Source organism: Cavia porcellus, unplaced genomic scaffold (genome assembly GCF_034190915.1).
Source record: "Cavia porcellus strain 051 isolate PalLab524CR breed Dunkin Hartley unplaced genomic scaffold, mCavPor4.1 scaffold_7, whole genome shotgun sequence".
Taxonomy (NCBI): domain Eukaryota; kingdom Metazoa; phylum Chordata; class Mammalia; order Rodentia; family Caviidae; genus Cavia; species Cavia porcellus.
In genome coordinates, this window is record NW_026947490.1 from 28,052,467 (window position 1) to 28,079,100 (window position 26,634).

The 26,634-nt window shown below is 54.8% G+C and overlaps 4 protein-coding genes across 12 annotated transcripts; 3 read left to right on the top strand and 1 right to left on the bottom strand.

The window, feature by feature from the left end:
• Positions 1 to 559: 559 nt before the first annotated feature.
• Positions 560 to 5,679, bottom strand: Irf3 (interferon regulatory factor 3). Of its 5 annotated transcripts, none has more exons than XM_063253134.1 (8): positions 5,478 to 5,679; positions 4,523 to 4,695; positions 3,485 to 3,656; positions 3,329 to 3,399; positions 3,018 to 3,186; positions 2,508 to 2,888; positions 1,274 to 1,389; positions 560 to 792 (listed from the first exon to the last, which is right to left on the bottom strand). In XM_063253134.1, the coding sequence occupies exons 2-8, from the start codon at positions 4,685 to 4,687 to the stop codon at positions 625 to 627; spliced, it is 1,242 nt and encodes a 413-aa protein (XP_063109204.1). In that variant the 5' UTR covers positions 4,688 to 4,695; positions 5,478 to 5,679; the 3' UTR covers positions 560 to 624. The 5 variants fall into 5 exon arrangements, with proteins under 5 accessions (XP_063109204.1, XP_063109203.1, XP_063109201.1 ...); XM_063253133.1 differs by having other exon boundaries at positions 4,523 to 4,810; XM_063253131.1 differs by having other exon boundaries at positions 4,523 to 4,810; positions 5,327 to 5,679.
• Positions 5,680 to 5,756: 77 nt separating this feature from the next.
• On the top strand, positions 5,757 to 12,174 carry Bcl2l12 (BCL2 like 12). Of its 2 annotated transcripts, none has more exons than XM_013147901.3 (7): positions 5,757 to 5,901; positions 6,442 to 6,556; positions 7,380 to 7,522; positions 8,560 to 8,646; positions 8,724 to 8,815; positions 9,350 to 9,637; positions 11,961 to 12,174. In XM_013147901.3, the coding sequence occupies exons 2-7, from the start codon at positions 6,450 to 6,452 to the stop codon at positions 12,009 to 12,011; spliced, it is 768 nt and encodes a 255-aa protein (XP_013003355.1). In that variant the 5' UTR covers positions 5,757 to 5,901; positions 6,442 to 6,449; the 3' UTR covers positions 12,012 to 12,174. The 2 variants fall into 2 exon arrangements, with proteins under 2 accessions (XP_013003355.1, XP_013003354.1); XM_013147900.3 differs by lacking the exon at positions 5,757 to 5,901 and adding an exon at positions 6,133 to 6,348.
• Positions 12,175 to 15,716: 3,542 nt separating this feature from the next.
• Positions 15,717 to 24,706, top strand: Prmt1 (protein arginine methyltransferase 1). Of its 4 annotated transcripts, XM_063253136.1 has the most exons (12): positions 15,835 to 15,916; positions 18,030 to 18,087; positions 18,288 to 18,404; positions 18,632 to 18,733; positions 20,907 to 21,062; positions 21,160 to 21,223; positions 22,254 to 22,396; positions 22,722 to 22,809; positions 22,890 to 23,005; positions 23,448 to 23,598; positions 23,696 to 23,817; positions 24,442 to 24,706. In XM_063253136.1, exons 3-12 carry the CDS (start codon positions 18,387 to 18,389, stop codon positions 24,523 to 24,525), a joined length of 1,044 nt encoding a protein of 347 aa, XP_063109206.1. In that variant the 5' UTR covers positions 15,835 to 15,916; positions 18,030 to 18,087; positions 18,288 to 18,386; the 3' UTR covers positions 24,526 to 24,706. The 4 variants fall into 4 exon arrangements, with proteins under 4 accessions (XP_003465551.1, XP_003465552.1, XP_063109206.1 ...); XM_003465504.5 differs by lacking the exon at positions 18,288 to 18,404 and having other exon boundaries at positions 15,793 to 15,916; positions 18,030 to 18,083; XM_063253135.1 differs by lacking the exons at positions 15,835 to 15,916; positions 18,288 to 18,404 and adding an exon at positions 16,693 to 16,752 and having other exon boundaries at positions 18,030 to 18,083.
• Positions 24,707 to 24,904: 198 nt separating this feature from the next.
• On the top strand, positions 24,905 to 26,498 carry Adm5 (adrenomedullin 5 (putative)). The gene is made up of 2 exons (XM_013147899.3): positions 24,905 to 26,030; positions 26,145 to 26,498. The coding sequence occupies exons 1-2, from the start codon at positions 25,960 to 25,962 to the stop codon at positions 26,479 to 26,481; spliced, it is 408 nt and encodes a 135-aa protein (XP_013003353.2). The 5' UTR covers positions 24,905 to 25,959; the 3' UTR covers positions 26,482 to 26,498.
• Positions 26,499 to 26,634: the final 136 nt, after the last annotated feature.

Sequence of the window (26,634 nt, forward strand, 5' to 3'; positions counted from 1 at the left end):
GGAGGGGGTCCTCTGTCCTGTAGTGTTCTCAAAGCAGCCCTGAGAAGCTAAGTGATCTAAGCTATCGAGACAGAAACTGAAGCATGGAACATCAAGGACCAAATAGTCCTTTGTTACCAGGGGTACAGGTCACCGGGACAGGCAGGCCTCAAGCGCTGCAGGGGGTGGCAGATGCCCCGAGGACAAGGCCAGGCCCAGAAGGGACCTCTGTCCTGCAGATCATGGTTGGTGGTGGGCTGACCTCACCTCCGCCTCCCTTGGGGAATGCCCAGGTGTCTGACCTAGGTTTTGTTCTATTTGTGGTTTTGGTCTCACCACACTTTGGTGTCATAGTCTGTAAAATGGGTAGCTGTCACATTCCTAGGTCCCTGGCAAGAGGGAAATAGGTAACAAGTGTTAGCTGCCTGTGTGGTGACTGGCTGTGTGGTGACTGGCCCTCGAGTTCTGGGCATCCGAGCTACAGCAGCTACACAGCTGAACGAACCAAGACCCCATCAGGAACAGCAGCCAACTGTGGGCAGGGCCAGCCTGGGAACATCCAGCACCAGACACACATTCCTAAGTGTAGCAGGGCCTGCTTTATTGATGCAAGTAAAGCGTCAGGGTTCAGGCCTCCCAGGTGGCCTAGAAATCCATGTCCTCAACCAGGTCCTGCAGGCATGCCCTGTACTGCTCGTTGGTGAGGGAAAAGGGCTGGCTGCTGGAAATGTGCAAGTCCACAGTATTCTCCAGGGAAGAGGCGCCCCCTGACTGGGCTATGTTTAACAGGGCTTTGAGGCAAGTGGGAACCACCTGAGGAAGGGAGGGAGGACAAATGAGTCAGGGAAAACAGCTAACCATGGTCCACCACGGGGGAGGAACAGTGGACCACAACTCCCATCAGCCCCAGCATAGCCCAGAATGAACCCTGAGGAGCAGGGCTGCTGGGAACTATAGTTTCTTATCATCATAAAGTCAGGAGCCAGAGTCCCTAGGCTGGGCAGGTTGTGGTCAGGATTCCTGGAAGGCTGGCAGGACTTGAGGTCTGCCAACTTCCCTAGGGCCTAGAGAGTTCAAACAGCCTCCAGGATAAGGATGGGGTGTGAAGGACACACAGGAGCTCCTGGGGATGAGGTACTGGTGACAGCTGACCCTTGGAAGTTAGTGTCTCTGAAGGGCTTCTGGGAATTTTGAACTCTCTAGGTCCCAGGGTTTCTGGGAATTGGTGGTGTTGTAACCTCTTCCCTTTGCAAGACAAGGCCTCCCACCCATAGGAGCCCAGGGCCGCAAGCACCTTGACCATCACGAGCCTCTTGACCCACTGTTGGTTGTGAGGCCATGACTCCCCCAGACAGAACCAGATGGTGTAACGTGGTGAGTGTCTGCTTCCTCCTATGAAGGCGATCAGATCTGGGGGTCCAGGAGTCTAGTCAGAGAAGGAAGGAGCCCCTCCCCACCCTGTGCCTTCAACTCAAATAGTGACCCCCACCATTTCCACAAACTAATGTCCTCTGCCGCTGTGGGGCGGGGTGGGGACTGCCATTTGCAGACAGTCCTGGGAACACTGCTGTAACCTGAAACGTTCCTGCTTCCTGGCCCCCACTGCCCTTTTCTCACCCGAGTACCCAGAGCCCTATCCTCTGCAGGAGAACCAGGCCCTATGGGAGGTCGGGCCCACCCCAAGGACACTCGGTGGCGTTAGAGGGGGGTTCGCACTTACTGCCCTTTTTTTTTTTTTTTTTTTTGGTCTTTTTCGTTTTTATCGGTACCGGGGATCGAACTCACAACTGCCTGCTTGCAAGGCAGGTGCTTATGCCGCTGAGCTAAATCCCCAGCCCCGCATTTACTGCTCTTTAACGCTTTGTGGTTGTGTTGTCCAATATGTGGACTGCTGCCAAAGGTGGCCATTTAAATTTAAATTGTAACTAAGGCGGGTGTAATGGCGCATGCCTGTAATCCCAGGACTTGAGAAGCTGAGGCAGGAGGACTGCCACAAGTTTGAGGCCAGCCTGAGTTTTGGAGACTCTGTCTCGGGGAAAAAAAAATAAAATTTGAAACTCAATCCTCGGTTGCACTTGGCTCACTGCCTCCCACCAGTCGGTGTGGCTGGTGGGTACCACACAAAACCGAACAACCCAGCTCACTGGCATCACTGCAGAGTTTTGCCTGCCAGCAAAGCCCTAAGGGTTTTCTTCCCTGCTAGCCGTTTTCTTGGGGTGTGCAGGAAATGGCACCCAGGGCTTCACACTTGCTGGACAAGTGCTATCTTGCTGATCTTTGTCCCCAGACCTCCTGCTGTCTGGATATCTGCTGTAGTTACATCAAGGACAGTGGTAGCCATTTCCCTGGGACCTGCTGTGTACAGCCTGTGGCTCCCCCAGCCCCAGCAGTGGGGAGGAGCCATCACTGCCTGTAAGAGTGGCGTATCCGCTGCCAAGCAGAGGGCCAAGTCTGAATTCAGTCCCACGCTGCCTGGCCTTGGAGCCCTTTACCTGGCCACTCTGCAACTCCCCACACAGGGCACTCACCTGCAACGAAGGGCCTCAAGTCGAACACACTGCTGTCCACGTCCTTGGGGACCTCGCCTTTGTGCCCATGCTCACAGTCAGGGAGCAGCTCCTCGCCCATGGCCCAGTATGCATGACAGTGCCCCAGCCGCTGTGCACGGAGCCACTGCCCTTCCCGCCACAGAGCCAGGCCTCCACCCAGGCTGCCCAGCACACGCCTCACATAGCCTGTCACCCGCTTGTCTGTCAAGGACACCTCAGGGTCTGGCAGTGTTATTGGCTGTCCAGGCAATGTCCTGTCCCCAGGTTCTAAGCCCACCAGCCGCAGGCCCTTTGGGCAGAAGATGGTCTGCTGGAATACCTGATGGCCCCGGTAGAAGGCAGTCACCTCAAACTCCCACTCTGAGCAGTGACAACAGTGGTGGCGGCAACAGCAACAGTAGTGGTGGTTTGATGGGGGAAGAGAAAGAGAAATCAGGTGAGGGCCCGCTGTGCCCACCGTGGCCCTGCCACCCAACAGCTGGCACTCACGTTCCTCCGGTAACAATAACAGCTTCAGTGGGTTTTCAGAGGGTCCTCGGTTTGGACAGGGCATGGGGTTGTCCAATTTGTAGCTCAATAAATGCTGAGGGCACTGCTCCTGGGCCCTGTCATCTGGGAGTGAGACTCCTATGTCACTCAACACATCCAAGATGTCTTCCTGGAGGAAACAGCCAGATATTCCATCAGCCTGGCCAGAGTCTAGCGGGTGACAGGGTAGAGGGGACACAATAGAGAGGATGAGGCCTGAACGGGGCTTCGGGACAGGGCAGAAACACGCAGAGGGCTGGGTGTGTTGTCACCTGGTTGTCATAGGTACTGCCTCCCTCGTTGGTTTCCGGTGAGGTGTCCAGCTGGGAAGAGTCCCTGGCTTCTGTGAAGAAGGGGTGAGCAAAGTGTACATTCCAGAGATCCCCCCCAGATCCCAAGCCGCTGTGGAAAACCCTGCTTTGGCACACCTGAGTCCACAAATTCATAAACCTTATGAGGATCGTGAGGGTCCTTGCTCCGGTCCTCAGCTAAACGCAACACTTCCTTCCGGTTAAGGGCTGATCGGAAATTCCTCTTCCAGGTTGGCAAATCAGGCTTATCCCTCCCGGGAATGTAAGCACCGCTGGCCTCAGCCCAGGCCTGTGGCAACAATCAATATATGATAGTAAAGAGACTCAGAGACTGTGCACCTGCGGCCCTAACCCTGCCTCCTCTGGTCCTCACTCCTCCCATGCCAAGAGCAAATCCAAGAGATCCTGTCCCCAAATTATACTTGGAGTCACTGCTCCCCAAACCCTCATCCCTACCCACCTCAGCTAACAGGGTCTTGCTATGTATTACAGACTGGCCTCAAAAATAGCAATCCTGCTGCCTCAGCCTCTGGAGCCCTGGGATTACAGAAGTGCACCACCACACCTAGCTCTCTAAGCTAGTTTTCTAGGCCTTACTTGGTGTCTAACTCAGCCACTACCACTCCAGCACACCCTCTGTCATAGCACTGACTTATCACATTCTTTTTTTTTTTGGTACCCTGGATTGAACTCACCTCGGGCTCCCCATCTCATCACATTCCTAACGGTTTACCATCACTAATTACCCTAATTTAGTGGTCACCCTATCTCCGATGTTTCAAGAATTCTACCACGTGAGCTCCCAACTTCGAGGACACACTTCCTTAGAGACCCAACTCACTTTTCTGGTGTAACCTGGAACTGGGCATTCCATTCTAGTCACCAATCAACATCTAGCCGACTCTGATGGCCCCGCCCCCTGCTACCCCACCCATCAGTGTCAGCAGAAGCTTGCTCCACGAAGGTTGGCTCCGCCTCCTCGGAGTTTCTTATTTTGTCTGTGTGTGTGTGTGTGTGTGTGTGTGTGTGTGTGTGTGTGTGGTGCTGGGGATCGAGCCCAGGGCCTTGAGCATATAAGGCAAGAGCTCTACCACTGTACTTGTTACTCTGTGCAGAGCTCTCAGTTTCCCGTGTTCCCTGAATTCCGGGGCCTACCTTGAAGATGCCGAAGTCTTCCGCCTGTGCATCCTGCCTCAGGCCATGCTTCCAAGGGATGCGGAAGCGCTTGCGCCCCTCGTCCAGCCAGGCCACACCCTCCAGCTGCCCCTGGTCCAGCATTGACCTCAACCAGGGCAAGATCCGTGGCTTTGGGGTTCCCATGGTCCGGCCTGCGCGCACGGGGCAGTTCCTGGGCGCGAGGAGCCTTCTGCACCCACTCTCCCGGGGCTCACACTGAAACCTCCTCCTCCTCAGCTACCGGGCAGGCCCTTCACCTATGTTTTCCTGGGGTACAAACAGGGAACCATCCTCCTATCCTGCAAGGACTCTCCATATCCGGAGTCGACTCCTCCCTTCCCAAGTGAATTCAGCAGCCGATCTAGCCCCTCAATTCTTTCACCTCAAAACCTTTTAGTATATATAAAGCACGCCCTCACCCACATCACCAAGCAGGTAACCTCACTTTCAGAATGGCCTCCTTCCCTAGTTATTCCAGAGCAGCTGCTACTGCCGTACTTTTCCCCAGTAGAGACTCCTACAGTTATTCTACACAGCCCCTTCCCAATTCCCTCCTTCCACTACAGTCCCCGGAAAAAACACGCTCCGCGTTGTAAAGAGGACTTGTTCCGATCTGAAGCCACCCTTCCCCTTCCCCCGGGAACACCCAATGGAAACGGCTTCTCTCTTCCTCCTGACCTTCTCTAGTTTTTTCATAGCCGATCTCCAGCGCCGGCCATTGTAACTTTTTTTTTTTTTTTTTTTGGTACCGGGGATCGAACTCACGACCAGGCAGAAGCTTACGTCGCTGAGCTAAATCCCGGGCCCCTGGAACTCCCTTCTTGTTTCACAGAGTACACGGCCTTCTTCTGCAGCTATCAGTGCAGACCCATCCTCTCCCTCGATCCTCGCTCCAGATGCCACGAGTTTTCCGCAGTTCTTCCGCATTACCTACCCTGGGAGCGTCGGGACTCGCGGGGTACGGGGCCGCACCCTTTGGGGACTCCAGATAGCTCTCAAACTTGAATCTGCACGCCCCGTTTTCTGTCAGCTAAACTACAGAGCGCTGGGACTTTCTTCTCTATCGATTTTTCCGTGGTAAAAATAACTTTACCATCCTTTGGGTAAAAATTCAAAAGACAAAGGGGCGGTCCGAAGAAGCCCGGCCTTTCCTTTCAAGCCCTTTTTTGATCTTCCGGCCACAGGCATGCTGGGAACGTCACATGCAAATTAGGCGTCACCCCGTCCAACCTTTCTAGGAGGCGGTTACCAAAGTGCCTTCGTGCGCAGGCGCGGGAAAGTTGAACTGCTAAAAGTTTGTGAGTGGAGGCGGAGTCGGGGACAGCGCGGACCGGGGCTGCGGCGGGGCCCTGGATTAGGTGAGTAAGGTGTTGTCGAGGGCTGGGGTAAAGAAGGAAGAGGAAGGGGCCAGAATCTAGGAGCTGGCATCCTAATCTCGCTTCTCCCGCTCCAAACGCCCGGGGTTCTGGACTCCAGTTTCATAGCTGGAACTACATTTCCCAGGAGGCTGAGCGGCGGAGAAGCGCAGAACAAAGGGAATGTTTGCCGCAAAGCCTCTGGGATTAGTAGTTTCTGATCTTCTAAGGGTTTAAGCAGCTTGATATTTGTCTCCTGCAGAATCCAGGAGTCAGAGTCAAATGTCATTCTCCCATGGAGATTCAGGAGTCCACGCCCCAGCCATCTACTCGCTTAGATTCCCAGGATAAAGTAGTCAGTCCTCATCCCAAGTCTCCCTCGGAATCCAGGAGTCTCTGTCTTAGGCCCCAGTGTTCAATACCCTACTCCTTTGGGCGCCTTGAGTCCTGGTCTGTTGTCTGTTCAGGGCGTAGGAGTTGGGACCCGAAGCCTCTGCTTTCCACTGAACTGTCAGAACATCCCTTCTGCCCTCTTTCTTACAGCTGTCTCCATGGCAGGCTCAGAAGAGCTGGAACTCCGGGAGGATACGCTGAGAGTCCTAGCTGCCTTTCTGAGGCGGGGTGAGGCTGCCGGGTCCCTCACTCCCTGTCCGCCCAGGTAAGAGGGCTTGCCGTCTTCACCCAGGCCTATATTTGGGTTGAGGGCCTCTTTAACTCTTTCTCCTGGTTTCAGCCTGTCTCCTCGCTTCATGTCTGCCTCCCTAGGGTTTCAAGTGATATAGGGGAATGAAACTCCCAACTTACTATGTACTCGAGTTTGTGTTCCCTAAAATCGAAGAATGAATTTTAGAAACAACAGAGGTTAAGGACAGAATATATTTCTTGAGAGAAAGAAAGCTTCTGTCTGAGACACACAGAAGGGGTCCCAAGCGGGTTGCCAAGGACTCTGTCTTTTCTAGGGAGTTTTATAGAGCAAAATTATGGGGTGAGATGGCTTCAAGGTTGGGGGAGACTGGGAACTCACAAGGTAGATGGGCAGAAGGTGAGACATAACTACAGTTAGCCAATAAGATCAATAGTTCAGGTAAAATTGATTACATTAGGACAAATGGGAAAGCCAGTCACATAGAAAACAGGCATTCTTAAGGAGCAGTGACTCTTACCTAGGGGGATGGGATGGTGACTCCAGGCTTCCTCAGGTGATAGAGAACTATTTAGAATATCAATCCTCAGGATAAGGGTGCATTTGTTTAGTCTTTTGTCTTGAGGCCTGGCCCACAGCAGGAGATGTCTGTCTCCCCTGCAGTTGCCAAGTATCTGGGCCTCTGCATTGGCTCCTATAAGGACCTAGCCATGTCTCACTGCCTATAATATTTCTAACTGACTCAGCTGCCATCAACACAAGGATGGGCCTCCACAGGAGGAGAAAGAGACTGCTTGCAGGAGGTCTCTGGGGTCACTCTCTGAGGTCCTCTCCCCAGGAGCCCTGCCCAAGTGGAGCCGAGAGACTTCCTGAGTCGCCTTCGAAGATGTCTTCCCTGCCCCCTGGGCCAAGGAGCTGTTCCTCCTGAGTCTTCTCGGCCTTGTTCTCTGCCCCTCCGCCCCTGCTATAGCTCAGAACCTGGTAAGAGATCCCCGCTCCTTCCCTGAGATCCTAGCCCTGGAACCAATAGGGCCAGGACTTGTAGTTCCTAAAGCACAGACCAGATAAGCTACTATGTCAAGCTCTGGGCTATTGCGTAGCTATGTGGGGTCTCCAGCACCAGCCTTTATCATTGTGCCCCCAGCTCTAACTCAGATTTTTTGATTTTTGTCAATTCTGTGAGCTAACTGTGGAGAGCAGACTTTTGGCTTTTTTTTTTTTTTGTCTTTTTGAGATAGGGTCTTGCTATGCGGTTCAGACTGGCCTTGGGCTCACTTTGTAGCCCAGGCTGGTCTCAAACTTGCAATGATCCTCCTGCCTCAGCCTCCAGAGTACTAAGGTTACAGGAGTGCACCACCATGCCCAGCCTGCTTTTGGCAGTATTTTAAAAAAAAACAGGGTCTTACTATGTAGTTCAGGCTGGCCTTGAACACACAGAGATATTTCTGCCTCAGCCTCCCAAATGCTGGGATAGCAGGTGTGTACCACCATGCTCAGACTACTCCCTGTCTGGTTGATATTTCTGTTCCATGTATTCTTCTGCCTCCTAAGAGTGTCCCTTTAGTAGAAACAGGTATTCCCCATAGAAGCAGGACACCTGGTTTTTGTTTGTATGACTATCTCTTCTTTGCTTCTCTGTTTTCCCAGGAGCAGAATAGCAATGGGGTAGCAGGTCATCAGGCTTGATCAAGAGTGATCGACAGGTTTCCTCTCCTAAGTGAAGCAGGATAGACTGCTGGGGTACTAGCATGAAAAGAAATTTGCAATGGGAGAGATGAATGCTTTGATCAATTGGTGATGTCTGAAATGTATGAGGGAGAGGGTGGTAAGGCAGGAATGCCTTGTTTGTTCTCCTTGGATGGTATAGTCTTCAAACTCCAGTCTTATGCTGACATTCAGAGTCAATTTGGGGACACAGTAAAGTAGAAGGTACAGAATTTGGTGATCTTTTCCTAAGTTTTTTCTCTGGGCTTGATTTTACTCCAAAGAGACCAAATATCGTTCACTTTTCACCCCAGACCCAGCTACTCCTGACTTCTATGCCCTGGTGGCCCAGCGGCTGGAACAGCTGGTCCAAGAGCAGCTGAGATCTCCGCCCAGCTCAGGTGAGGATATGGGGCCCTGGAGAAGGGGAAAGGAGGGGAGTAAGGCTGTCTCCAGGCCAATTCTCTTCTGCCCTTAGAATTGCAAGGGCCCCCACCCACGGAGAAGGAAGCCCTGCTTCGGAGGCTGGTGGCTTTGTTGGAGGAGGAGGCAGAAGTCATCAACCAGAAGGTGACAGGCTTCCCTGTTCCTTGTCCTAGTGAGGATCAGAGTGGCAGGGTAGTCAGTGTTGGGGGTCTGAAGCTGGACCTGCTTTTTTTTTTTTTTTTTGATATCAGGAATTGAATTCATGACCTTGCGCTTGCCAAGCAGGCACTTGTACTGCTGAGCTAAAACCCCTGGCCCTGGACCTGCAGTTTGTTTGGAAGATAGGTGGGAGAGTGGGACAGACCTTCAAAGAAAGGTTCAATGGTGGGGTACAGTCAGGGTAATTCTTTAAATGAATGGCTTTCTTTGGTTTTAAGGTAGCATTGCCTCAGTGTAGGAGGCGTTGCTAGAAGATTAACATCGGAAATAGGATTTGGCTCCAGCTGTGAGAAACTGGGAGGGGGTGTGTGTGGCTTAGCAGGTTCTAGGTCACCTGCAGGGGGCCTTTTGGCCGAGGCCTTCCAGTCAGACTGGTGCGAAGGAGGGTCATGGCTAGCATTAGCTGCCCTACCCGCTGGCTGACCAAGTTCAGCTCCCCTCTTCCCTCCCATCCCACAGCTGGCGCTGGACCCCGCCTTGTGCCACAAGCTGGCTCGCCTGTCCACTGGCTCCTTCGCCCGCCTTGTGGAGCTGTTCTCCAACCGGGAAGGCAGTCCTGGCCCGAGCTGCACCATCTCCTCGCTACCGTGCCCAGGGCCCCCACCGCCTTCCCCGGAGCCCTTGGCCCGGCTGGCCCTGGCCATGGAGCTGAGCCGGCGCGTGGCCCGGCTGGGAGGTACCCTGGCTGGACTTAGCGTGGAACACATACACAGTTTCACACCCTGGATCCAGGCCCAAGGAGGCTGGGTGAGCCACCAAACCTTCCCTGGGCTTCAGTTTACCCAACTGTGCTGTGATGGAGTGGCTGGGGGTGGCGTTAGTTTCCTTGCAAACCTCTCAACTCCCAGGTCCACCATTCATTCAGTCTGTTACTGAGCCTTGCCGGGTCCCGGGCACCGTGAGATTTGTCCAGACACAGCCTGGCTAAAGCCACTGGCAGACACCAGCAGCTGGGACCTGAGTGGGCGGAGCGGGGCCTCCCCAGCCCTACAGCTTCCTCCTCTGTAAGGTTGGAGAGTGGCTATACTGCTGTGAGGGGCTCGTGGGGGAAGCAGGCAGGAGCACCCTGGGAAGTAAGTGGGGCACTGCCTGGCACTTTTGGGTATCTGTATGATTGCCTGATGACCGCATGCGTTACCTGTGCTGCCCACCCAGATGCCTTTCCCCTTGGGTCCCCTCCCCTGCCTCCTCGCTTCTGTACCTTCTGGGATGCCCTGGGATAACAAGGAGGTTTCTTGGCCTCTTACTTATAGTTTGGTTTGGTTTGGTTTTGAGACAGGGTCTCACTATGTAGTCCAGGTTTATCTTGATCTCACTATGTAGCTCAGGCTGGCCTTGAACTCACAGTGATCCTCTTGCCTTAGCTTTCCAAGAGCTAGAATATCAGGTGTGTGCCACTATACCTGGCTATTTATTTGTGCTGCTGGTACTGTTCCCAAGGCCTTGGGTATACTATACAAGCGCCCTGCCATTGATCCACACCCAGCCCTCCGCCACTGACTGGGTGTAGTGGCACATACCTGTGACCCCAGCCACTGAGGATGCTGAGGCAGAACGACCAGGAATTGGAGGACAACCTGGGTTACATCATGAGTTCAAGACCAACCTAAGCCACATAGCAAGATTCTGTCTCCAAAAAACAAACAAACAAAAACTCAAAATTTTAAATTTTATTTTATTTTTTAATTTTTTTCCAAATCCATTTTATTCAAGGATAAAAAGACTTACGCTTTTTTTTTTTTTTTTTTTTTGTACTGGGGATCGAACTCATGACCTCACACTTTCAAGGCAGGTACTCCGCGAAGCTAAATCCCCGGACTTTCAAGGGTAAAAAGGAAGAAAAAGAAAAAAAATTTAATAAAGGGCTGGACAGCCAGACGTGGTGGCGCACCCCTGTAATCTCAGCATTTAGGAGGCTGAGGCAGGAGAAGGGCTGTGAGTTTGAGGCCAGCCTGGGCCACATAGAAAGACTCCATGCCTCTCCCCAAAAGTTTTTAAAAAATGAGGGGGTGTGGATAGTTCAGTGCAGGTCTCGGGTTGTTCTTCAGGGTGTTGGGTAACCTGTACCTGTCCCCACCTCCCTTGCTCTGGTCTCTCCTCATCTGTGGCCATAGCCTTAGTCACTGTGAGAAGGACTGGGCCAGCTCTGGAGGAGGCTTATGGGGTTGGAGCAGAAAGAGCAACAGGGAGGAGACAAGTGATGGCAGCCAGACTGGTGACCAGACCCTGTGTCACTGAGCTTGGACTTAGCCGTGCGAACCTGAACTGATGTTCATGTTTCTCTGGTGGCTTTAGCTCAAACGGTTACTTCCTCCCGCTGGACCTTTTCATTTGGAGGTAGCTCAGGGGAAGACTGTGGGCCATTTGCTGGTGGCTAGGCTGGAGGGACCCTGGTGGCCACTAGGGACTGCCTCTGAGCTTCTCACAGGAATAGATGACCCGAGGGGTAGGGAGTGGGGAGCAGCAGATGCTTGAAAGTGTCCCAGCCACAGGAAGAACCCCTTTAAGACCTTGGTCCCACCTTGAAGGGACTGGAGATAAGTGTGGCACCAGTTAGGTGTAGTGGCACAAGCCGAGCATCCCAGCACTTGGGAGGCTGAGTCTGGAAGGATCCCTGGGAATTTGAGGCCAGCCTGGGCAATGTAGGTCAAGACCAGCCTAAACTGCATACCAAGACCCTATCTGGGAAAAGAAAGAAAAAACGCTCAGCAAAGGAGCTGTGTGCTTGTACAAAGGGCAGCTTTTACAGAATGGTAACAGGCAAGTTCTGGTGAGACAAGAAACTAGGCCCAAGACTTCAATAGCTTAACCTGCTTAAACCCTGCCACAGCCTCACAGGATTCTGTTCCTCTCCTAGTCCTGCCAGAGCAGAGAGGAAATATCCCTCAGGCGGGGCTTGTGACTGTCACTGAGCCTCTGCTCTTAATCATCCAAGTCCTAGGACACCCCACCATTCTTCCAGAGTCTCTCCTTCTACCTCCCAACCTTCCAACATCCTCTAGCCCCTACTGCATCTGCGCATGCGTGGTGGTTGCCTCTCTGCACTAAGCCGAACTGCTGTCTTTTCCAGGAGGGCATCCTGGCCGCGTCCCCAGTGGATCTGAACTTACCCTTGGACTGAGCTGATCCTCAGAAGCTGCTGCAAGACTGGACCTTAAGCCCTGCCTGCTTCATTGGCTTTTCCAATTTTTTTTCTCTCCTCAGGGCTGTGGGGTGGTGGCTACCCTACTTCATTTGCCAAAAAGAATTTGTTTAAAACTACGTATTAAAGTTTTTTTAGAGTATTCTAGAGAAATGAAGCTTTTTTACTCTTGCAGTTCAAGGGATGGAAACCAGGGCCTCACTAGGCAAGTGCTACACAAACGTTTTCCCATCCAGATCTAAAATTCTAAGGGGAGGCTGAGGCAGGAGATTGTCTGGAGTTCAAGGCCAGTCCAGGGTACATAATGAGTGCAGGACCATTTTGAATTACACAGTCCTAGTCTCAAAGCTTGGGAGAGGGCCGGGGATATAGCTCAGTGGCACAAGTGCCTGCCTGGAAAGCATGAGGTCATTAGTTCAATCCCTGGTACAAAAAAAAGAAAAGAAAAGAAGAAAGATGTAGGGGAATGAATGATTGCATACCCCTCTAATCTGCACATTGAGAAGTCTGGGGCATGAGGATCCTCATGAGCCCAAGGCTGGCCAGGACTACATAGCAATTATTACCTCACAATCCTAATTAAAAGTATGTACTCTATAAAGAAAGCACCAGTGTTAGAGCATGAACCATATGACCCATTCATATGAAAGTTTATACTTGCTGTGTACTCTCAGGTAATCCAGAGGCTGAGACAGGAGGATCAAAAGTGACCTCTGTTAAAAATAAAAAGGGTGGGGCTGGGGATTTAGCTCAGCAGCATAAGCACCTACCTTGTAAGCAGGAGGTCGCAAGTTCGATCCCTGGTACCAATAAAAAGAAAAAAAAAGTGTAAAAAAAAAATAAAATAGAAAGGGCTAGAGGTCTAACTCTGGTAAACTGCCCCTGGTTCAATATCCAGCACTTAAACTATAGTAACAGGAAGCAAAGTGTTGCTCCGGGAGCTGGGGTAGGGGCGTATTCTGGGTGAGAGGTGTATTCTGTAAGTAGGACTGTGGTTGCACAGCCATATCTCACCAAACTGAACTGGTTGCATGTTTTGTTGGTTAGTTACACCTTTGTTAGAGCTGGTTTAATGGGAAAGGATCCTCTTTTCCCCAGTTTGGGCCAGTTAGCCTCTCAGTGAGACCCTGTTACAAAAGAACAAAGAGCTGGGGCTGCAGCTCAGGGCAAAGGCTCTGGGTTAGGCAGGTGGGAGGGGAAACTGACCTCCACTACCGTCTCAGTGTGTAACTGGGGTCTGGGGATGCAGCTCAATGGTAGAGTGCTTGCCTAGCATGCAAAATGCTTTGAGTTCAATCGCCAGTACCATGAATGAATGAATGAATGCACTCCTGTAATCCCAGCATCAGGGGAGCCTGAGGCATAAGGATGGTGGCAAGTTCAAGACCAGCCTGGGCTGCAAGGTGAACTCAAGGCCAGCCTGAATTGCATACTGAGACCTTGTCTCAAAAAGACTAAATAAAATGTAACTAGTAAGTCACTTCAGGCTCTGCCTTAAACTTGCTTATTTGTAAGTTATAATAATACCAGTGCTTATGTTGGTAGGGCACTGGGACAGCTGGGCGTGTTTGTTTAGGCAGATTTCTTTGCTTGTTTTTGAGACAGTGTCTCACTATGTCTTGATCTGAGCTGGCCTTGAAAGCAATCCTCAGGTCTCAAAGTGCTGGGATTATAGGTTTGTGCTACCCGCCACAGCAGTCTTTTTGTTTTGTTTTGAGGTACTGGGGATGGAACTCACGACCTCACCCTTACTAAATTGGTGCTCATGCTGCTGAGCTAAATCCCTAGTCTTTTTTTTTTTTTTTTTTTTTTTTTTTTGTACTGGGAGTTGAACTCTGCACCTGGCAGTTGCCAGGCAGGTGCTATGCTGCTGAGCTATATCCCCAGCCCTTGTTTGTGTTTTGAGACAGGGTCCATGTAGTAGAGGATGGACTCGAGTTTGCATTGATCCTCGGCCTCAGTCTCTTGAGACAGGGTTTTGCTATGTGGTTCAAGGTGGTCTTGAACTCACTGTGTAGCCTATGCTGGCCTTGAACTCTCAGCAGTCCTCTTGCCTCAGCTTCCCAGTGCTGGCATTACTGGCACGTGCCACGATGGCCGGCACGTATTAGTTTATATAAAACTCATTAAGGGTGGCTACCTAGTGAGAGCATTCAGTCCGTATGAGCTACATTCATTGGTGATAAAGGAATTTGTTTCCCTTTTTCTTCTGTCAGTACTGAAGACTAAGCCGGGAGCCTTTGCACTGGGTTACATCTCCAGCCCTTTTCATGCTGTATTTTGAGATAGGGTCTCATTGTGGCTAAACTGCCCGGGCTGGGCTCGAACTCGACAGCCTCCTGTCTCAGCCTCCCAGATGGCCTTGATTATTGGCGGGGGCCATCACACTTACCTGGGAAGCTCGTCTCGAAGACGAATGACTTTTATATGTCACAGAATGGTAAATGTGTCATGGTCTCACGCAACCAGCACAGGATCCGGAGCCCAGCAGTGACTGAGAAGTGTTGGGAGACCAAAGCTGGTAGACACAGCCAAGCTGGGGGGCTGGGACTGTTATGGGGGTGCTGCAGAGCCCCGGGAGGGCGGAGAGCAGCGGAGGGGGCGGGGTTGGGGTTGACAGGCAGCTGCAGGGAGGGCCCGACGGTCCTCCCGGTGACAGGGTGGCTGTCTCGATTTGGGGACCCAGGAAGAAGCACTGCTGTGAAGCAAGTGACAGTACGGAGGGGCGTCCGGACCTAATAAAAACGGAAATACTGGCAATCTAGTGTTAGCTTGCCAGTGAGGAAGCAGGCCAGGAGGTACAGCAGCGGCCCAGAGTAATGGGAGATGGCTCATCTGGGTACTGGAGAGAAGACGAGCGAGAACGGTGGCGGAACAAGAAGGCAGGGTTCACAAGCTTAGCCCTCTGCTTTGGTCCTCATACAACCAGTAACTTGCGTAGAGCGAGGAAGCCTTCCCGGAGGAAGTGTCTTCTAAGCGACCCCAGGCCGTCGAATAGAAGCTGCCCAGACAAAGGGAGGTGGGTGTTCCTGGCCCGAGGAGGGGCCTGGCAAGGGCCAAACGGCGTCAGAGGGGGCGACAAGTTCACAAACTTGAAAGCATTCGTTAGAAGGCTTCATGCGTTAATATCTTATTCCTACTCCCAACTTGTTTCGGAACCCCAAACAAGCCCTCCTTCTCTTTCGGCCTCTCATTACTTAGGTTTTCCCCCTTGGTAAATGGGCACAACCCTTGTTCCTCCTGGGTGTCCCTCGGCCTGGGAGAATCCACCAAGTGGACGATGAGTGACAGTTCATTTAGCCCAATCGCAGTCCTGAAGGCCAGCAATTTCTAAGCCTCATTGGCCAATTGCCGTATTCCTCTTGAAGCCAGAGGGTTGAGGAGGGCGGGCCAAAGGTCTCGAACGTCATCTTTTGATGAACCAATAGGAGTGATTAAGAGGCGGGTCGATCTGCTGATAGACAACTCTGTTTCAAGAAGTACATGAGCGCAGAGCCTGTCGGGAAGCTTTGGGGTGGTGCTCGGGGGTAAAAGGGCGGGAGCTCCTGGCTGATTTTGCCCAATCACCTGACGCACTCTTTGAGACAGACCGGTGGGTTTTCCCATCCCGGTCCTCTTGGGGAGGCGGGGCTCTGAATGCCAGACTGGGCGTGCTCCTGAGCGTTGATGGGCGTGTTCTCCACCAATTACTAGGCGGTATTTTCAGACAGGCCGCCTCCAATACCAATGAGATCTTCTGGTGGGGTCGCGGTGGGCGGGCCGTAGACCCTCCGGTATAAGGCGGTCCCGGGGGCGTGAGGAGAAAGGGGGGGTCTCACAGGCCGGAGGAGGAGTAGGTGCTGGTGAAGATGGCGGCAGCTGAGGCCGCGAACTGCATCATGGAGGTAAGCGCCTGGAGCGCCGCTGGGGCCGGGGGGCGGTTTAGGATCGGTATTTTATGCTTCCGTCGTGGGGAAGGGGCTCTGAGTCGACGAATCGGGGCTGAAGGCCCTTAGCCGCACTATGGGGGTGCCGCATGCACCGTACCTGGGGATACGGCTTGAGGGGGATGTCCCTGGCTTTCAGGGGCCATCGGCACTTTGCGGAGCCGCGGATTTCGGCTCCCCTCCTACGCGGAGCGGTGCTGGGGGCGCTTCCGGCCAGGCCCCCACGTGGCCTTGGCGCCGTGGGTGGGGAGGGGGTGTGCCGATCCCAGGCCCCGCGGGCTCCACGTGCGGGACAAAGGCCCCGCCCCTGGCGGCGGAGGGGCGCCGGGCGGGGGGAGGCAGCAACCTTCTCTCGCAAGCCCCCAACTCGCCTCCTTGGGTACCCGGACAGGTGCCCTGGGGCGGGACTTACTAGGGGCCCTCTGCTATGTTAGCATTGTCTTAGGAGGGCCCAGAGCCTCTGTACCCTCGGTATCGTCCTTCTTGGGCTGGGGTCGTCTGCAGGGTCACCTATCGAGCTTCTGCGCACCGCGGCTTTGGGTTAGGCAGCGAGGACTTGGCCCCCTTTCTCTCTCTTTTCTGTCCGGGATTCTCCCCGGTCCTGGGCTTCGGGAGCTGGGGGATGGGGCATGCCCCTGTGACCTCGCTTGCGTGCTTGCTGGTGGGGATCTAGACCGGAGAGCCTTCCCGACCTGGAGCCGCGCACCCCCTGGTGGCCGTTTCTGGCGTATGGGAGGGACATCTTTTTCATGGGGCGTGGCCCAAGGCTCGAGTGCCCTTCGGATCCCCGTGAGGTGGGCAGATCTGCCGAATAGGAGTTGTGTTGGGTTAAACATGTGTACAGGTTACGGGCTTTACCCTCCCCTCGAGCCCTTTCTCTCTCCTGGTAGTCTTGGAGGGGGCGAGAGAGGACACCCCTCTTTTCTGAAGATCTGTGGGCAGCCTAAGCCTGGATGCCAGAAACAGTTTGCACTGAGGTCCAGTAGGGAGTATTAAGAGATGTTCCAAGTCCTTGGGCTGGGGTTGTCTCGTGGTGGCATCTGTGATATCAAAAAAACGAAGTTCCCCAGCCAGAAATGTTACCAGCCACCCTCTCTAGCTTGGAAGAGGGAGGAGGGGGCTTGGAGCCCAGTGGGTCACGGGATTGGCCCTCTGAAGAGGCGCAGTGCGCTGGGATCTGGGTCCTTCAACTCCTCACCGGGTAGCATTCTCTGGAGGGGAAGGTCAGCTCCCACCTAGATGTCGTTTATGTCTCTGGGGAACAGTGACCTCCCCCCCATTCACCTTACTTGCGCGCTCGGGGCAGGTGGGGGATCAGGCTGGATCTCCCAAACGCGCGGTGGCACATCCTAGGGCTTTGAGATGAGGGAGGGCCATGGGGGGGATGGGCTCTGTCCCTGGGGCATTTTCCTCAGAGGGGCTGGTGACAGGCCGCCCTCAGCAGCGTTACCTCCCTTGGAGAGGGTAACAGAGACATTACTCCCAGCTGGCTTTGTTTGGGCATCCAGACCCCCTAGGCGGACTCCAGGGACTGGGGGACCAGCCGCTGTGAGGGTGGCCTGTACCACACCTCTTTCCTGAAGTCTACTCAGACGAAAGACTAGGTTTGCAGAGCTGGCGGGTGCCCAGTGCCCACTCTGCCAGGCCTTCCAGCTATTCACAGACATCGGGATGGGGGTGTGTGTCAGGGAGTGTCACCTAATCTGGGGGGATTAGGCCTTGAGGGGAGAGACAGCTGGTCATGCCTGCGTGCCTGGTGGGTGCCAGTTCCTCCGGCCTGGGTGGGGGAGGAGTGTGGTCAGCTCCCAGGCCAGAGAGGGGGAGTATGGAAGCTGGATGCCATCTCTCTAGCCACAGCTGGGATCGGAGACCCCCCCCCCACTTCTCCCTCCACCTTTCCCATCCCCTCCTTAAACAGCCCAGCCTCATGACCTGCACGCTCTTCCCGCACACCTCACCAAAGAGAAGCAAAACCAAGGCAGCTCACTGCCTCAGAGCCCAGCCCCGGGCCAGCCGGCCCACCCCAGCCAGGCCCGGTAGCTAATCCTTTCTCCCTGTTACTCTCTCCTAGAATTTTGTAGCCACCTTGGCTAATGGGATGAGCCTCCAGCCGCCTCTTGAAGAAGTAAATATCCTTTTGTGAGACCCCTCCCCACCTCCACATAAATACATCTCCCCACACAACTGACCCTTCCCAAAGGTCTAACCATGATCCCTCTTCCTCCAGTCAAGTGTACCCCATGCCCCAACACAGTGCAAAACCCTTTAAGTTTGCGGCCCTCACTGGCCTCCCTCCATTCTGTGGCTACTTCCTTAACTCCACCTCCAGCCCTCCTTTGCCTTTCCCTTGTGTCTGCCCCAGTTCTGCCTTCCCCTCCCCACCCCAGCTGTGGGCTGAGCTAGAGACTGGGGCAGAGAAACTGGAGAGATGATAGGCGTGGCTGAGGTATCGGGGTACCCCCTGGATGGTGCTCTGGGGTGGGTCCTGGAAGTCGAAAGTGGGGCTGTTAGGTTTGGGGTTCTGGGGGAGGAAGATAGCAGGCAGGGGCTGTAGAAGTGCCCTGGTATGATTTTAGAGGGATTCTGTACTGTTGTAGAGGAAAAAGTAGGGACCTATGGTTTGCTAGGCTGTGGGGATCCCAGATTTGACCCCCACTCCATCCACCCCGTTAGGTTTCCTGTGGCCAGGCGGAAAGCAGCGAGAAGCCCAATGCGGAGGACATGACATCGAAAGACTACTATTTCGACTCCTATGCCCATTTCGGCATCCATGAGGTGAGTATACTGCTAGGGACTGGAATCCTGAGTGCTCAACATTGGAGAGTGGTGCAAGCCACTTTCTTCCCTAGTAGGTCTCTCCCTCCCTTACTATTGCACCTGTGCACCCCAGGCCTCCTTGCCGCCCTTGCCTTGGAGACTAAGGTTAGCCTGGCTGCTAGTGAGGCTGGGGTGAGAAAGCTTGCTTGTCTGAGACCTCACCCAGAGGTCAAAGCCTGCTGGTCTCTGCCGCCCTCTAGTGACTGGCGGTGGCACTGTGCTCCACCTGCTCTAGTCCCCACTGCTGCACTGAAGGATGGAGACTTAAGTCCCAGGATTCAGGTTGGTAGCCTTGGTAAGGAATCCCTGCCCCCTCCAAAGCCTTTTTAAAAAATGGAATGGAACCACATGCCTGTCACCCCAGCACTCTTAAGAGGCTGAGGTTGGATCAGGAGTTTGAACCCAGCCTGGGCAACTTAATGAGACCCTATATCAAAGGGGAAAAAAAATGACTGCATGTAGCTTAGTATGAAGGCTGGGTTTGGTTCCCAGTACAATAAGTCCTCAATTTATGAACATGGAGATTGTTTCTTTTTATCTTTCTGAGACAGGGTCTCACTGTGCAGTTCAGGCTGGCCTTGAGCTCACTTGGTAGCCCAGGCTGGCCTTGAATGCACAAAAATCCTCCTGCCTCAACCTCCCAAGTGCTGGGATTATAGGTGTGCACCACCATGCCTGGCTTGAACATGAAGTTTTGAGCTTTCACAGATACAGACAGGCCTCCAGTTATAGACATTGGTAGATGTGGATGAATGGTAGAAGTCACCTGTGTGTGTGCTGGGCACTGTCATAGTTGTGCTGCTGTGTGCTTACTGCTTGATGTGACAATACACATGTGTACAGGGCATTGTCAGAGCTCCAGGTGTCCAGAAGCCAGAGGAAAAGCAGTGGAGGGGACTGCTAGGACACACAAAGAACACATTGTACTCAGGTGTGTCGGGCTGGCTGGCTGGCTTTGTCAGACTCGTGAACAAGTCTGACTACTGCAGATTTCTAAAAAACTGAGGTGGTAGGCGGACCCAGCACACACTTAACTGAGTTTTATCCTCTGCACCACAAAAGTAGTAAGATGCTTTCTTTTTTCTTTATTTTGTTTTTGAGAGAGGGTCTCACTATGCAGTTCAGGTCCTGCATTTATTCTATAGCCAGGCAGGCTTTGCCTCACAGCAATCCTCCTGCCTCCGTCTCCCTGAGTGCTGGGATTACAGGCGTGTGCTACCATGCCCGGCCACTTTTCTTTATTTGTTTTTTTTAGTGGTGGAGATTAAACTCAGGAGCTTCACACTGAGCTAGTTCCCAGGAGCTATGTCCTCAGCCCTTTTCTATTCTTTGAGATGGTTTTGCTAAGCTGTCTAGCCTGGACTCAGACTTGTGATCTTTCTGGCATCACAGCCAGTGGAGATACTGTTGTCTTTTTTAAGTGTATGGCTCAGTGGCATTGAGTCACTGAGGATATTTTAAGTTACAAAGGACTTTTTAAAATTTTTATTTTGTTTTGAGATAGCATTTTGCTATGCAGCTTAGGTTGGTTTTGAACTCAGGCTGGCCTTGAACTTGCAGCAGTTTTCCTATCTCAGCCTCCCGAGTGCGGAGATTACAAGTGTGTGCCACCACACCTGGTTTGCAATGGGCTTTTTAAAGCCACTGATTTGGTGGCACATGGAGACTGAGGCTTAGTGAGATCCTGCCTCAAAGTAAATTTGGGGGGAGTCTTTTTGAGACAGGGTTCACTATGCAGTTCAGGTTGGTCTTGAACTCACTTTGTAGCCCAGACTGGCCTTGAACTTACAGTGATCCTCCTGCCTCAGCCTCCCAAGTACTGGGATTATTACAAATGTATGCCACCATGCCCAGCATCAAAATAAAAAATTTAAAACAGGCTGGGAATGTTGCTCAGTGTGGAGGCCTTGGACTTCAGTCCTTAGCATCACAAGAAAACCACCCCCACACATGCACATGGGACCCTGGAGCCCATGTGGGAATGGTAGAACCCAGCCAAGATGAGAGTTTGGCCCAACTCATTTGATTATGCAAAGAGAGACAGTGAGGTACACAGAAGGGAAACGGTTTCTCCAGGGGGACTGAGGCCAGGACCGAACCCCTCACAGAGGCTCTGCACCCCTTCTCCCAGGAGATGCTGAAGGACGAGGTGCGGACCCTCACCTACCGCAACTCCATGTTCCACAACCGGCACCTCTTCAAGGACAAAGTGGTGCTGGACGTGGGCTCTGGCACAGGCATCCTCTGCATGTTCGCTGCTAAGGCAGGGGCCCGGAAGGTCATCGGGGTGAGTCTCCAGGGCCCAGCAGGGCTCAGGGACTGGATGGGGGGGCCGGGCCTGGGGTGGGACTGGGGGTCTCATCCTCTCCTCTTCTGGCCCTTAGATCGAGTGTTCCAGTATCTCTGATTATGCTGTGAAGATCGTCAAAGCCAACAAGCTAGACCATGGTGGGTGAGCCCAGGAAGAGGTTGGGTTTGTGGGGAGTCCCAGCCACGCCACTGCCCCACTTGGCAGCTGTTCCCTGCGTTCTCCTGGACTGCCAGCAGCCAGAGACTCTGAATGTCCCAGCTGCAAGCGCAGCACCACCTCCAGGTTCTTTTGTGTAAACAGTCACAGGGCCATTAGCAGGGGCGGGGTGGGGGGGCTCTCTGATATGTGACCCCTGGCTGCTCAGCCACCCAAGCCCAAGCCTGCATCTGCCTGGCACCTCCACCCAGAGAGCTGCGCTGCCCTCCCAGTGCCTCCTGGCAGCACATTCCCTCCTCACTGTGGACCTCTGTCACCTGTTGGTGGTGTAGTGTAAGGGGATGTCAGGGCGTGTCTCTCAACTGCTATCCCCAGCACTGTGACAAGTCCTGTCCCCTGGGCATTTTAGCTGCTTCAGAGATCTGTATCCCTTGGCACACCCGTCATTTTACACCTAGACCTGGGTCTGTGTGTGGCTAGACACGGGCCTCCCAGTTCTGCCAGCTCAGCCAAGGACTAGAGGCCTGGGATTAAGAGGCTTGCAGGGAGCACTGAGAGTGCCTAGCACTTAGCTGCAGATGGGTGTCCTCCATTTCCATGAGGCTGGCAGGGCCATCGCTTCTTAGCCCATCCAACCCACAGCCTCAGAGTCCCCTGTAGGGAGAGGGTCTGGCAAAGCTGGAGCCTCGAAGCTGAGGAACCCCTGGTGCAGTGTGAGGTACCCCCCCCACCCCACCCCACCCCACCTCACCTACCCCTTACCAGGTACTATTCCTGCTCCTTCTGGGGAATGGCCAGCCGCATGGGGGCTGGGCTCAGGGGGGAGGGTGAGGCCTGGATTCCATCCCAGCACTAAAAGGAAAAACCTGACTAGAGTGATTTGAAAATAGCCAAGAGGATGCAGCTTTGCTCCCAAGTCCTTGGGAGGAGTCCAGTGCAGCCCCAGCCCTGTCCTGGGAAGACAAGGGCCGCCTCCGTCAGTCTCAGCTGATGGTGGCCCCTGCCCTACAGTGGTGACCATCATCAAGGGGAAGGTGGAGGAGGTGGAGCTGCCAGTGGAGAAGGTGGACATCATTATTAGCGAGTGGATGGGCTACTGCCTCTTCTACGAGTCCATGCTGAACACTGTGCTCTACGCCCGAGACAAGTGGCTGGTGAGGCTGGCTGGGTGGCATCCCAAGTGGGTGAGCCATGCTGGGGCTCCCCAGAGGGGACCTGCTAAGGGTGGGGCTGACCATCTGGAGGAGGCCAAGGCAGGGTAAGGGCAGAGGGTGCTGGAGCCAAGGGTGTGGAGCACAGGTGGCTTTCTGGGTACCCCTCAGCCTCAGGACTGTGGCCTGGTGCTTTCACGCCCTCTGGTGGCTGTGGGGGGAACGGACTCAAGATGGGGCTAGTGACAGTGGCACAGAGGCTAGATCCCTGAGGCTGTGGTCAACAGTGCTGTGACCCTGCCCTTCATGGCCTTGCACAACTCTGCAGGCACCGGACGGCCTCATCTTCCCAGACCGGGCCACGCTGTACGTGACAGCCATTGAGGACCGGCAGTACAAAGACTACAAGATCCACTGTGAGCTGGGCAGAGGGCTGTGGGCAGCCCAGGTTCCAGGGCCTGTCCACGGCCACTCACCCTGCCTGCCACCTCCACAGGGTGGGAGAATGTATACGGCTTCGACATGTCCTGCATCAAGGATGTGGCCATCAAGGAGCCACTGGTGGATGTGGTGGACCCAAAGCAGCTGGTCACAAATGCCTGCCTTATAAAGGTCCGGGGCTGGGCTGCCACCTGGCCAGTGGGGGGACTGGGCCCTGTGAGCCTGACCTGTGCACCAAGGCGGTGCCTGAGGCCAGAGTGGTCACTCTGGCTGTTAAAGTGGGAGAGGTATCGTGAGCCAATGTGCCAAGGAGGTTCTGGCTGTGTCGAACTGACACAGGGGTGGGCACTGGGCAAAGGTACGGGACATCAGGGTCATGGGGTCAGGTAGTGGCAGTAGGTAAAGGGGGGGCAGGGAAAGCAGCTGGGTTCTGGAGACAGTGTCTGTGGGATTTGGGTGTGAGAGAAGAGATGGAGATCCCTGGCAGCCTGGTTTGAGCTTGATCATCCAGCTGGAGATTGGGGAACAGGCTGGGCTGGATGGGGAGCCGCACTTCTTGGGCAGGGCAGGGCAGGGGCAGGGGCCTGGGCTCATAGTCTGCCCCTACCTGCAGGAAGTAGACATCTACACTGTCAAGGTAGAGGACCTGACCTTCACCTCACCATTCTGCCTGCAAGTGAAGCGGAACGACTATGTGCACGCGCTGGTGGCCTACTTCAACATCGAGTTCACACGCTGCCACAAGCGCACCGGCTTCTCCACCAGTGAGTGGCGTGGCTGGGCACAGGAGCTGGTGTGACGGGGGAGTGTAGTCAGGGACCTGGAGAGCCTGATGACCATGGCCGGTGTGCTTGTCCCCAGGCCCTGAGTCCCCATACACGCACTGGAAGCAGACAGTGTTCTACATGGAGGACTACCTGACAGTGAAGACGGGCGAGGAGATCTTCGGCACCATTGGCATGCGGCCCAATGCCAAGAACAACGTGAGGCGCTTGGGGACTGCTGCTCAAGGACGCTGGGCTCTCCCAGCCCAGACGGTGGGGGGGGGGGGGGGCTGGATGGGACCTGGGCAGGGACCAGTGTGGGCACAGCACGGCCAGCCTTCAGTATTGGAGGATTGGAGGTGCTGCCTCCAGTGGGGCCTGGTGGGGTTGGCCTGGGGGCCTGGGCGGGAGGCTGACACCCAGTGTTGCCCAAGACCGCCTGCTTTCCAGTCAGGCCCACAAGAAGCAGTGTGCGGCCACACTCCTAGCAGAGTGGGCGGTCGTTGCACCGAAACAGCTACAGCTGGCCCTGCTGGAAACCTGCTGCTAGCATCTAGCGGGGGAGGCCAGGGATGCGGGTAAACAGCCTGTGGTGTCCCCTCACAGCTCTCCAGCCCAGGGAGAGCCCCAAGTGGAGTGATAGGCACTGCAGAGGCAGGGAGGCACTGGCCTGTGGGTGTAGCCTGTGCTCTGGTGGCAGGGGATGATGGGGGCAGGACTGGCACTCTCAGGAGTGAGGGCTGGGAAGGTTTCGTCGGGAGTGCGGCAGTGGGGCCAGAATGCTGAGTGCTGTTGGGTTGTTGCCTGTCTCTTGTCACCCTTACCCTGTTCTTTTCCCTGCAGCGAGACCTGGATTTCACCATCGACCTGGACTTCAAGGGCCAGCTATGCGAGCTGTCCTGTTCCACTGATTACCGGATGCGCTGAGGCGACACCCAGGGCCTGTGGCATTCTTAGGCAGTTTGGGGTCCCCCTTCCTCTCCCTCCCTCCCACAGAAGAGGGTTTTAGGGGTTGGGGTTGGGGGGATGGGCAGGGCACATCGTGACTGTTTTTCATAACTTATGTTTTTATATGGTTGCATTTACGCCAATAAATCCTCAGCTGGGACCCGGCTCAGCTTCCTGGGCATGCCGTAGTGTGGAGTTCCCTGCAGGTGCTGGGTGCCGACCCACATGGCTCTGCTCTCTGTGACCCCTTCCCTTTCCATGGGGTCTCACCCTCTGGTTGTCTTGGAAGTCTTTGCCCCAACTTTGTCATTCCTTTTGGAGTGCTGGGCATTAATCCTTGAACCCAGGACCTTTATTTTTTATTTTGAAATGAGGTCTTGCTAAATCATTAAAGTTGCCCAAACGTGATCCTCCTGCTTCAGCCTCCCAGAGATCTGGGATTACAGGCTTGCTCTGCCACACCTGGCTCCCTGGTCTTTTCAGGTTCTGTGCCCTCGCTGCTGTGGCACTAGGCAGGGCTCCAGACCAGGTGCTGGGGGTGGGGGACAGATTCCCAGCACTGGTGGCCTTTAGGTTTCCCAGAAGCCTCTCCCTGCCCCCCAGCATCACATTGTTCCTCTCTAGCTGTTTTTTCCTGTCCAGGACCCTCCAAGGCCGAGGCTGGGCGGACGGGGTGTTGGTGGGGCCTGACCTGCTGCAGCTGGGGAAGCAGAGTCAGGCTGACATAGGACTCCTTGCAGGGGGGTATGCACTCCATCCTGCAGTCTAAGGTGGTCTCAGGCGGGCACAGCTTTAGAGCAGTGGACTCGTGGCTTACAGGGCTGGCTACGGAGGCCTGGCTAGTCTGCCTTGTGTTCTACACCACCAGTGCCTCTTCTGCCCATTGTCTTAGGCCTATCCACTGAGTCCCTAGCCCCCAACCACAGTGCTGGCAGACCTGGGCCACCCAGAGCCACGGTAGAGATGGGAGACTGCCTGCCCATCCATCTCCCCTACCCAGGACCTTGCTTCCTGGCCATGTGTTCCTGATCTTACACTGCTACCTGTCCTCTGCATTTCTAGCTAAGACTCCTGGGTAACCATCCCAGCCTCCCACCGTGGGGTTTCCTGGAAGCCCCACAGCATCCGAACCTGTTGGGGGAGGGCAGTCCACCCCATTTCCGGAAACCTTAAAGGGCGCTCCACAGGGACCGCAAGGGGCACAGGCATGGGACAGCGTGACCCAACTGTGGTGGCGGGGCCAGGCACAAGGATCTGAGTTTGAATCCTGTCCCTCTGGCGCGGTGTGGCTGTGTCCACGCTGGACCTTTGGCCTACCTTGCCTCTGCCTGAGAAGTGAGAGGTCAGGGACCGCTAGGGAGGGAGCAGGGCTGCTTGGCCCAGAGTGCCGGCCCCGGCCCGAGCCGCCCAGCGATGGCTGCCCCCTTCCTCCTGCTGTTGCTCCTTGCAACCTCTGCCCTGGGTGCCCGGGACTCGGTGGAAAGGTGAGAAAGGCCGGGTGGGAGGGAGATGCTGGGCGGGAGGGAAATGCAGAGTGCGCATCCCATGCCTACAGGGGGCGCTGCTTGAACCTGGTCCCCACTGTGCTCCCTCCCCAGGCGGCCCCGCGCCCAGGTTGCTCAGCGCCGCGGCCGCAGCTGCTCTCTTGGCACCTGCCAGACGCACCTCCTGCCGCACCGCCTGGCCTGGGTGCGCGCGCTTTCTGCCAAGGAGCCCTCAGGGAAAGCGGCCCGTGAGCCCCAGGACCCCCGCAGCTACGGTCGCCGCCGACGCGAGACCCCTGCCCTGCCCTGCCCGGGCATCGGGATGCCCAGCCACGAGCCAGGCCCGCGGACCCCGGACCTCACCCTGCTTTCTTCGCCCCGTGAGACCGGCTCCCGGTCCTCTCCCCGCTGGGCTGGGCGGGACCGAGCACTAAGGTCCCAGGCGGAATAAACAAAGAGTTCCACGCATGTCTGCTGTCTGCGCCCCATCTGTGCCGGCTCCGTTCCCCACATATGTCCCCTTTCTCGGGTCTCCCTGGCCTCTCGGAATTCTTCTGCCGTCTGACTGGAGGCGCAGCGACCCCTCCAGGCCAGCTCAGTTCCT

Excerpts from the sequence above, each read along its gene's own strand:
- Irf3 (XM_063253134.1), bottom strand. The coding sequence starts at position 4,687 with ATGGGAACCCCAAAGCCACGGATCTTGCCCTGGTTGAGGTCAATGCTG. Across the intron at positions 3,657-4,522 it reads AAGACTTCGGCATCTTCAAG|GCCTGGGCTGAGGCCAGCGG; the intron begins GTAGGCCCCGGA and ends TTGTTGCCACAG. Across the intron at positions 3,400-3,484 it reads TTATGAATTTGTGGACTCAG|AAGCCAGGGACTCTTCCCAG; the intron begins GTGTGCCAAAGC and ends CCTTCTTCACAG.
- Bcl2l12 (XM_013147901.3), top strand. The coding sequence starts at position 6,450 with ATGGCAGGCTCAGAAGAGCTGGAACTCCGGGAGGATACGCTGAGAGTC. Across the intron at positions 6,557-7,379 it reads CTCACTCCCTGTCCGCCCAG|GAGCCCTGCCCAAGTGGAGC; the intron begins GTAAGAGGGCTT and ends TCCTCTCCCCAG. Across the intron at positions 8,647-8,723 it reads GAGATCTCCGCCCAGCTCAG|AATTGCAAGGGCCCCCACCC; the intron begins GTGAGGATATGG and ends TTCTGCCCTTAG.
- Prmt1 (XM_063253135.1), top strand. The coding sequence starts at position 16,708 with ATGGGGCGTGGCCCAAGGCTCGAGTGCCCTTCGGATCCCCGTGAG. Across the intron at positions 23,006-23,447 it reads CAAATGCCTGCCTTATAAAG|GAAGTAGACATCTACACTGT; the intron begins GTCCGGGGCTGG and ends CCCTACCTGCAG. Across the intron at positions 23,818-24,441 it reads GGCCCAATGCCAAGAACAAC|CGAGACCTGGATTTCACCAT; the intron begins GTGAGGCGCTTG and ends TTTTCCCTGCAG.
- Adm5 (XM_013147899.3), top strand. The coding sequence starts at position 25,960 with ATGGCTGCCCCCTTCCTCCTGCTGTTGCTCCTTGCAACCTCTGCCCTG. Across the intron at positions 26,031-26,144 it reads GCCCGGGACTCGGTGGAAAG|GCGGCCCCGCGCCCAGGTTG; the intron begins GTGAGAAAGGCC and ends CTCCCTCCCCAG.